The sequence below is a fragment of the Mesocricetus auratus genome, unplaced genomic scaffold (genome assembly GCF_017639785.1).
Source record: "Mesocricetus auratus isolate SY011 unplaced genomic scaffold, BCM_Maur_2.0 Super-Scaffold_100037, whole genome shotgun sequence".
NCBI lineage: Eukaryota > Metazoa > Chordata > Mammalia > Rodentia > Cricetidae > Mesocricetus > Mesocricetus auratus.
This window is the reverse complement of record NW_024429215.1, coordinates 5,243,093-5,253,101: the sequence shown is the minus strand read 5'-3', so window position 1 is coordinate 5,253,101 and position 10,009 is coordinate 5,243,093. Positions and strand designations below refer to the sequence as shown.

Genomic DNA, 10,009 nt, shown 5'->3' with positions numbered 1-10,009 from the left:
GCATATAAGGTAGTCTCCAATCACATTATCATGGAAGGGCATTTAAGGTAACCTCTCTATTATTGCTTAGATTCTTAGTTGGGTTCTGTAGGACGAAGCTTAGGACTGTGCCTTTAGCCACATGGTGCCCTAGAGGTGCATGCGGATGTGGTAATGAGAGGGCGGAACAGCGCTGCTAACCACACCTACTTTGGGCATGACTAGAGACGCATATGGATGTGGTCATGATAGGGAGGTGAACTATGCTTCTAGCCAGGCCCATTTTTGGGCATGGCTAGAGGTGTGTACGGGAGGTGGGAATAAAAGACTGCAGCAGAGCCTCATTAACTCTCTTTTCAGCTTCCGGTTAGGTAGTGAAAACTACTTGACTCATCTGTGTTGCCCGGTTTCTCCTGTGATTTAAACGATAAACAATTACCTATATCTTCGACATGTGTGCCTTTTCTCGTTACAGCTACATCTGGTACAAGGAGTGTGGAACCCGGATCCAGGCGCCTTGGGAGCGGCTGCTCCTTCTCGGCCCAAACACCACCAGGCACACTTGGACTCTCCTTTCACTAAGTTCCCCACCAATTTGCTTGGCAAGGCACAATTCCCGCTGCCCCTATCACTGCTCACAGCCGGGAACCAGCACCTTCTACCTGCTGGTAAGATTACATGGTCTTCTGAGATTTCTCTCGTGGCCACATGCTCCTTTATTGGCTGCCTGCTGAATTTGGCCTGAATAAAGATCCATTGGTAGTAAGCTCAACTGCTCTATACCTATGGTGCCTTTCATTACAATGCAGGACATTAAGAATTTTCTTGTTTTTTTGTATGGATGGGATGTTAGAAAGGGTTGAGGACCTACCTGGAATGTACTTTCCATATAATTTTACTAAAGGAATGGTTTGAAAATAGGGCGAAAAATGACAAACTTATACAGATCATACGGCCATCACAAAATGGTTATGAAATCCTAGTACAAAGAATTCAGAAAACAGAAAATTCCTTGCAGGATAGTAAGGAAGGTTTAGTAAAAATATTCAGAATATTGAAAATGATAATGCAGATCTCACAAACAGGATTAAAGAGACGGAACATAAAATTGAATTACTTTCAGGAAAAATGTGTTCCATATCTATTGATTCAACAGACAGAATAGAAAAAGTGGAACATAATGTTGAAATGTTTAACCAAAAAACTGTTTCCTATTTGATGATTTCACTAGCAAACTACAAAGACTGTAACATATGATTGAAATGCCAACAAAAGATTTGTTCCATGTCTGAGAGCAATGACAAACTGGCTGATAGAACGTTATTTCTGGAGAGCAGTTTGCATGCTATTGAGATACTTTCTAAGGATGAGAATATTAAATATTTGGAATCACATATAAATAATGAATGCAAAAAAATGAATGATTCCATGATGTCCTTGGAAAATTATTTGACCCAAGAACTTCAAGAGCTCAGAGAAACAATGATAAATAGATTTCAGGTCTCAGAAGACATCCAATCTTATACTTAGGAATCGGACATATAGGCAACAGCTCAGGACAGAGGTTTCCCTACACCTCTCAGATGCCGAGAAGACCTCCCTAAGGTTTTTATGCCCTCTCCTATGGTCTTCCCAGTATCTGTAACTGAAAAATGAGCAACAAAAAAGCACCAAAACAGTTTTGTTGCTTATCAGTGGGAACCTATACAAATGAAGGACCTAAAGCGAATCACGGAGACCATTGTTTTGTGTGGTCTTCATTCTCCCTCTGTCAGAGAGCTCCTGACCTCATAGCCCACTGCAAATAGAGTAACCCCCAGAGATAGGAGCCAATTGGCTATAGCAGTGCTTGAAAATTCATGTCAAATTCAATGGAGAGCTTTGTGGAGGCAAGAGGCGAAAGCCCTAGAGATTCAGGGATTAAAGAATGGCTATGAAGTGCCCCAAGACAAGATTCTTGGGGAGGGTGCTTACACTGACCCACAGGTTCAGTCTGCATATGTTGTCTTTATGCCGTACAGCTGCTTTGAATGCTTTGAATAAGGTTTGTGAAACAGGAGAGATAATGCAACCATATACCAAAGTAATACAGGGTCCAAGGGAAAGGTTCACTGAATTTTTAGAGAGATTGGCCAGATCAATAGAAGTACAAGTAACAAATCCAGAATCTAGGTGACTCCTTATAGAATCTCTGACATATGAGAATGCAAATCCACAATGCAAGCAGGTACTTTGGCCATTAAAAATAAGATCAGTATCATTGGAAGAATGGGTCCTATATACAGATAACCTTGAATATAAAAGTCAGGATACGGGATCTTGGGTAGGTGAAGCGATTTCTACAGGTTTGAGGAGGCACCTGGATGCCAAATGCCTTACCTGTGATGATATAGAGGCCAGGGCTAGGGGAGGCAATCTCCAAAAATTTCAACAGATATAAAGATGCTAAGTGCTTTAACTGTGGTAGAATAGGACATCTGAGTAGGAACTGTTGATGAAACATTCCTAGAAAAAATGCTTCTACCAGGAATTCTTTGATAGAAGTCCTCGGCCTTCTGTTCTCTGCAGGAGGTGTGGCAAAGGAAGACACTGGACCAAGGAATGCTGGTCGACCACAGACAGACAAGGTAAACCTTTACAGCCAGGAAGCGGGTCCAGGGGCCTCTCTTCAAGGCCCCAAGATCAAAGGTGATCTGGTCTTTCCCAGTAACAGTGGAGGACAGCCTCTCCCAGGACAATTAGAAGATCCAATGCCCATTGCAAATAATACGGCACTGGATAATACATTAGTTACAGAGGATGAATCAATTATAATTATATAAGGAGGAAATAAAAAAACGTATATTTTGGCAAACGTCTATATAAAATGATAGAGCCAAGTTACCAGTTAAAGTAAATAATACAGTGATTAATGACATTTTGGGACTCTAGTGCTGACATCACTATCCTAAATCAGAAGTCTTGGCTCTCGAGATGGCCTCTAAGAAAGGTAAACATTCAATTCTTAGGGCTTGGAGCCCTATCTCTAGCACTAGATGAATTGACTTTATTGGGCCAGAAGGACAGAGAGGAAGGTTAAAGCTATATGCTGCAGATATTGCTATAAATCTCTGGGGTCGTGATGTGATCTATTACAGCAGTGGAATACACAGATTAACATTCCTCCTGTATCAGATATGAACCATAGACAAACACTTGGTGGTAAAAACAATATTGTAAGGCATTACAGAAAACAGATGCCAAACATAGAGGCTGTACAGAACTAGGGATGCTAGTGACAAAGCTACAGAGCAACCAAAAGCTCTACCCTTGAAATGGCTGACAGATGAACCTGTCTGGGTAGGTTAATGGCCTATTACATCTGAGAAGTTAGAGGCTTTGGAGAAGTTAGTTCAGGAATAGCTAGATGCTGAACATATTGAGCAATCAACTAGTGCATGGAATTTACCTGTTTTGTTACCAAGATGAAGTCGGGGAAATGGAGCATGGTTACTGATCTTAGAGCCATCAACAAGGTAATTCAGCCTATGGTCACTCTACAACCTGGGATGCCACTACCTTCTCTAATACCTAAAGATTGGACAATTATAGTTATAGATTTAAAAGGTTTCTTTTTCACTATACCATTACAAGAAAAAGACAGAGAAAAGTTCGCCTTCACAGTACCTACCAATAATAATTCCCAACTGGTACGGAGGTTCCTGTTGAAGGTTTTGCCTCAAGGTATGCTAAATAGCCTGACTTTGTGTCATTATCTTGTGCATAAATCTCTGGAAATGATTCATAAGCAATTTCCACAATGATTAATATATCATTATATGGACGACATATTACTGTCTGATTCAAACAAAGGTGCTTCGGAAAAGGTGTGTGAAGCAGGAATGGCATGGAAACTTTGCCTCACTGGGAATTACAAATTGCCCCAGAACAAATAAAAAGAGGATATTCTATTAATTATTTAGGTTATAAAATAGACTCACAGAAAATTAGACCACAGAAAGTACAGATCAGAAGATATGGTTACCAGACTCTTAATGATCTTCAAAAACTATTAGGAGAAATCTCTCAACTACAGACAATTATTAGTGTAGAAAGGCATGATTTAAAACACCTGAAAATGGCTTTAAAAGGAGACAAATATCCCACAAGTACTATCAGCTGAGGCTGAAAAGGAATTAGAATGGGTAGAAAAGAGAATATTAGAAGCACATGTGGACCGTGTGGATCCAAAACTGGACTGCATTCTGGTTATTTTACCATCTAGAGAATACACCTCAGGAATATTAATGCAGAGGGATGATATCATACTAGAATGTGTATTTCTGCCACACAAACAAAATAAAAAACTGAAAGCGTCGTTGGTGGGAGAGAAGACCTGGAGTCTGGGGTGCTTGGCTCCCGTTGGGATTGGAAGCTCTGTGCAGTTCCCAGGCGATCTGCAGGCACTGGAATAAACCTACCACAAGACCCAGCAACTCCACTCTTAGGCATATATCCAAAAGATGCCCATTCATACAACAAAGATGTCTGTTCCACTATGTTCATAGCAGCATTATTTGTAATATCCAGAACTTGGAAGCAACCTAGATGTCCCTCAACCGAAGAGTGGATAGAGAAAATGTGGTACATTTACACAATGGAGTACTATTCAGCAGAAAAAAACAATGGAATCCTGAGATTTGCAGGTAAATGGATGACACTAGAAGAAACCATCCTGAGTGAGGTAACCCAGTCACAAAAAGAGAAACATGGCATGTACTCTCTCTTATATGGATTTTAGACATAGATCTGAGGAGTGCCAGCCTACAATCTCATGGCCAGAGAGTCTGGGAAACAGAAACTTCATTTAGTGGCTGATGGAAGAAGAGGCAGACTGCTTTGGTTAAGTACTGAGCTGAACTCAAGAAAGCCAGTAACAGAGAGGGAGGACTGATGACCAAAGGAATTAAGACTGGGCTGGTTTAACCCCCAGAAACAGCTGACCTGACAAAGGTTAACTCTTGAATTCCAGGCATCAGCCTGGGAATCTAGCATGGGACTGATCAAGACCCCCTGAATGTGCGTGTCAGTGAGGAGGCCTAGGTAATCTATTGAGCCTTGGGCAACAGATCAGTACCCATCCCAAGTATACACACGGACTTTGGACTCCCATCCAACAATGTGAGGTGTACTCTCACCCTGAACTCTTGGGGAAGGGTCTAGGCCCTGCCCTATATTAAATGACCGACTATGGACACCCCCATGGAGGGCCTCACCCTCCCTGGGGAAATGAGGGGATAATGGGGGAGTTGGGGGGAGGGCACGGGAGGAGGGGAGGGAAAGGGAGAGGGACCTGAAACTGACTTGTGAAGCAACCTTGTTTCTTATCTAAATTTAAACTGAAAAAAAAAAAGAACCCAATCTGGTCAGCGTACCCTGAAAAAAAAAACCTGAAAGCGTATATAGAAAAGATCCCCGATTTGATATTAAAAGGTAAGTTAAGGCTTCGTCAACTGACTGGAAGAGACCCAACTGAAATTATTGTACCTTTGATTAATGAGGAAATTCCCTCTTTATAGAAGGACAATGAGTATTGGCAAAAAGCTTGCAGTGACTTTTTGGGAACTATTAGGAACATCTATCCCAAAACAGAGAATCAAATTCATAAAGAAAACCATTTGGATTTTTCCGCATATCATGAGGCAAACACCTATTTCTGGAGTTCTTACCTTCTACACTGATGCAAACAAATCAGGTAAGCCAGGGCATAAATCAGGAAATATAAGTAAAGTAGTTCAAAGCCCTTACAATTCCGTATAAAAGGTGGAGTTATATGCCATTCTCATGGTACTTAAAGACTTTACAGATTCTCTCAATATAGTCATGGATTCTCAGTATGCAGAGAGAGTTGTCTTGCACATTGAGATAGCAGAATTTGTTCATGATGTCACTGAATTAATCTCATTGTTTTTTCAATTACAGGAAACCATCAGAAACAGGACTCATCCTATATACATAACACACATCAGATCCCGTACAGGTCTGCCAGGTCCTCTGGCGCAAGGCAATGATGAAATTCATCATTTATTAATAGGAAGTGTGTCGGAAGATTCAGAATTTCATAAGAAACACCATATTAACAGCAAAAGTTTAAAGAAGGACTTTCCTATCACCTGGCAACAAGCCAAGAAATAGTAAGAAATTGCCCCACTTCCTCATTCTACAAATTCCATTACCAGCAGGTTGTAATCCCAAAGGTATTCACAGGAATGCACTTTGGCAGATGGATGTCCTTCACTTTCCAGAATTTGGCATAGACACGTCCCATGAATCAAGGCTGAGAATTGCATACCAGTACATGGAATGTGTTCCAACAAGTTAGCTTCTGTACCAGGTTTATATCATGGTCCTATTGTCAGGGGCCCCTGAGGTAGTCTAAGCTTCACAATTGTCTCCTAAATACAGTTAGCGTAGGTTCAGAACCCTGGAATCTCTACAGGTGTTGGACTAGAGTTGATAAATTTTAAAGATACAGCAGATTTCTCCATCATCAAATTAACCTCCCTTTCTCAGCTATTTCCTCCTCCCTCTCTTTGCCTCGAATCCTGGAGCTCTGTGTGGTGTGTGATTGTGCATTCCATGATCCTGTTTCCATCAGTTACTGGATGAAGGCTCTATGATAATAGTTGGGGTATTTGCTAATCGGATTACAGAGGTAGTGCAGTTTCAGCCTCTTCTTCACTATTACTAGGCGACTTAGATTGAGTCATCCATGTGAATTCTTGGGAATTACCCTTGCACCATGTTTCTCCCTATCCCCATAGTGGCTCTCTCTATTAAGATATCATTGCTCTTCCACTTCATCAACCTACCCCCTCAACCATTCCTTCCCTTCATGTTCTCATCTCCCCCGATCTATCCCTTACCAACACCCATTACAATATACCCAGTAGATCTTATCTAATTTCCATTACCTATGCCGTTCATGCATCCCTCTTAGTGTTCTCTTTTTTGCCTATCTTCTCTGGAACTGAGGATTATATTCTGGCTTTCCTTTGCTTTTCATCTAATTGACATTTATGTGTGAATAAATAACAGGTTTGTCTCTCTGACACTGGTTTATCTCAGTCAGGATGGTTTCCTCTAGTTCCATCCATTTATCTGAAAATTTCATGGGGTTATCTTTTTTTTTTACAGCTGAGTAGTACTACATTGTTTAAGTGTCCCACATTTTGTTCATGCTGTCTTCAATTGAGAGCCATCTTGGTAGTTTCCAAGTTCTGGCAATTATGAATAATGCTGCTATGAAAATTGTTGAGCAAGTATCTTTGTGGTATAATCAGGCATCATTTGGGTATATGTGCAAGAGGGGTATAATTGGGTCTTGAGATTGATTGATTCCAAATTATCTTAGATATATTGGATTTTTATGTCTAGTTTCTTGTGTTTTGTATATTTAGGACATCAGTCCATTCTCAGATGGAATGGTGAAGGTGTTTTACCATTCTGCAGGCTGTCATTTTGTCTTATTTTCACTGTCCTTTGCCTTACAGATTTTCAGTTTCAGGTGGTCCCATTGGTTGGCTGAGGTTTTTAGTGTCTGTGCTACTGGGGTTATAATAAGAAGTGGTTTCCTGTGCCAATGGGCTGCATACATTCTGTAGTATATCCATTGCCAGGATATATGACAACCTCTTCTGGCTTCCAAACTTAGAGTATGCATGTGACTTTTACACACACACACACACACACACACACACACACACACACACACGCACGCATGCACGCACGCACACACACATGATAAATACCAAATAGCAAGTGTCCCTGAATATAAATATCTGTGTATATGGTTCAGACAGGTAAAAATGGCTTCCATGTCTTGGTTATGCTGAGCAATCTTTTGATGAAAATTCATGAGCAAATGTCTCTGTGCTATGCTGATTTCAGAATGTTGCAGAAGAATTGTAGATGGAGCATATGACAGTTCTTCTTTCATTGATTGAAGCAGCACATTATAATTTCCATGGGGTGACTTTAGTTTAGACTCAGTAAAAATGCATATGGTATCTCTCTTTCCACTTGTGCTTGTTCACAAAAAGTTATCCCTCACTTTTTGATGATAACTCTTTTCAGTAGAATGACGGATTGTCAATGTAACTTTGATTTGTGATTCCAGAAACCTCAGGATTTAAAAAACTTTTCCAATCTCATGTACCTAAGTACAATTAAAGAATTAAATTCATCACCTAATTTTAAGATTTATGTGTTGCTAACTTTTAAAAGACTTAGAAAATACACATCTAAAGCTATGTATAACAACTTGAAAACACTGTCTTCTCTATTATGGTCCTGGATAGGTGCACAAAACTTAGAAGTTTTCTCATTACAGTTCTGGGAAATACAATGCCTTTTTTTGTCTTATATGGCCACCAGTCATGCAAGTGAGTCAAATCCATATGGGTAGACAACCATGTATATATATCAAAGTCCTCTATAATATCTCTATTCTTTCCACTTCATTTTATGATTCAGAGGGAGGTAGTCTACCATTGCCTGTACATAAAGAAAGTATTTTACAACACACCTATTTTCCCCAAGTGCTGTGGCTTAAATAACTACTTGCTACTTGTTAGACTGTCACTAAAACCTCCATTTATTTTTCTATTGTTACTGTAGGTTGACCCTGCTGTCTCACAACAGTGAGACATGTGGTTTATCGCTTAGTTGCCTCTCCAGTAACCTTTATTGACTCTTGCTGTCTTCATTCATATTTATACATTCCATGAGTTCATTTTGGCTAAATAACTATTAATACATTGCATTCCTGGAGGAAAAACAAAGATGCTTACTTTAGAATTTGATGAATAGATGGGCCTTGTGATAATGTTACTTTCAGAGATTAGAGTAAGTCTGGGTGATAATTTCTTTTTTGTCTTTTGAGCATGTTGCCATTCACAGGTCTGCCTCTAATGTCCTTTTTATGTTAAGGATATTTTCAAATATACTCTAACCTTCACTCACATTTTCTACAGTTCTTTAGAGACTGTCCATCTTTGCCCTTCAATATTCTATCTACTCATGATGAGTTAATAAACTTCATCCTGTTCCAGAGAGGAATCTGAACAACATGCTCAATCTTACAAACTACATTATGCAAATCTTGCTTTCCAGTCTTTTAAACCAACATTTTAAATTTTACATTTTTTCTTCTTTCAATTTGTTTTGTTTTTAAAGTTAAAATCTGACTAGGTAATTTTTGTGTCCCCATTTTAATCTATTGAATAGCTCCAGTAGACTTCCTTCACTTTATATTTCTTTCTTTTTCTCAAATTCATGAAAGTCAATTGTTTTATCGTTAGACTTTGACTTACATGTGATGTCTGAGATAGGGTCAGTAGAAAAGCTAGTATGCCAGAACAAAAATTTTACTAGTTTTTTTGATATTGCACACACCAGAATTTTGTTACTAAGTATTAAGCATTTTAAACAGGCATCACAGTGATCAGCTGTGTCCTGCCTTTATATTTATTTTTATTTATGAGTGTTTTTCCTGCATACATATGTGGGCACCACATACAATTCTTGTTCCTCTGCATTCCACATCGTCTACAACATGTGCTACATGCGCTTGAAGGCAATGATGTGGCTACTGGAAATCAAACATAGGCCCTATGAAAAAGGAGCCCCTGTTCTTCAATGCTAAGACATCTCTCTATCATCAACTTAACAGTTTAAAAGTCTGGCAACCAAAATAGAATTTAATAAATTTTCATGACAAATTTCATGGTGTCGAGCTTCCTCAGGATGTGAATACATACTGGTATACAACATTGATGGATAGCACTCATCCTAATTGAAGGGCAGTTACTATCAGTAACGTTAATGACCCTATCACTTCAACACTCAGGCAAAGAAGTTAGCTTCCAACTGTTAAATGTTAACAGCCAAGTGAAATGCTATAAAAGCACTTAAGAGCAGTGCCTGTTAATTTGGAGTACCTAGATTCACATCCCAGTAACCAAATTGAGTAATATTCAAAATACCAGTT

At 39.5% G+C, this 10,009-nt stretch overlaps 1 protein-coding gene across 1 annotated transcript in view; it reads right to left on the bottom strand.

Annotated features, from left to right (window-relative positions):
• Positions 1 to 7,102: 7,102 nt before the first annotated feature.
• LOC121135409 (vomeronasal type-2 receptor 116-like) overlaps positions 7,103 to 10,009 on the bottom strand; it is a 28,114-nt gene continuing 25,207 nt past the window's right edge. The window contains exon 7 of the mRNA XM_040734162.1: positions 7,103 to 7,507. Coding sequence (XP_040590096.1) covers positions 7,423 to 7,507 — 85 coding nt within the window. The 3' untranslated portion in view covers positions 7,103 to 7,422. The remainder of the gene's footprint in view (positions 7,508 to 10,009) is intronic.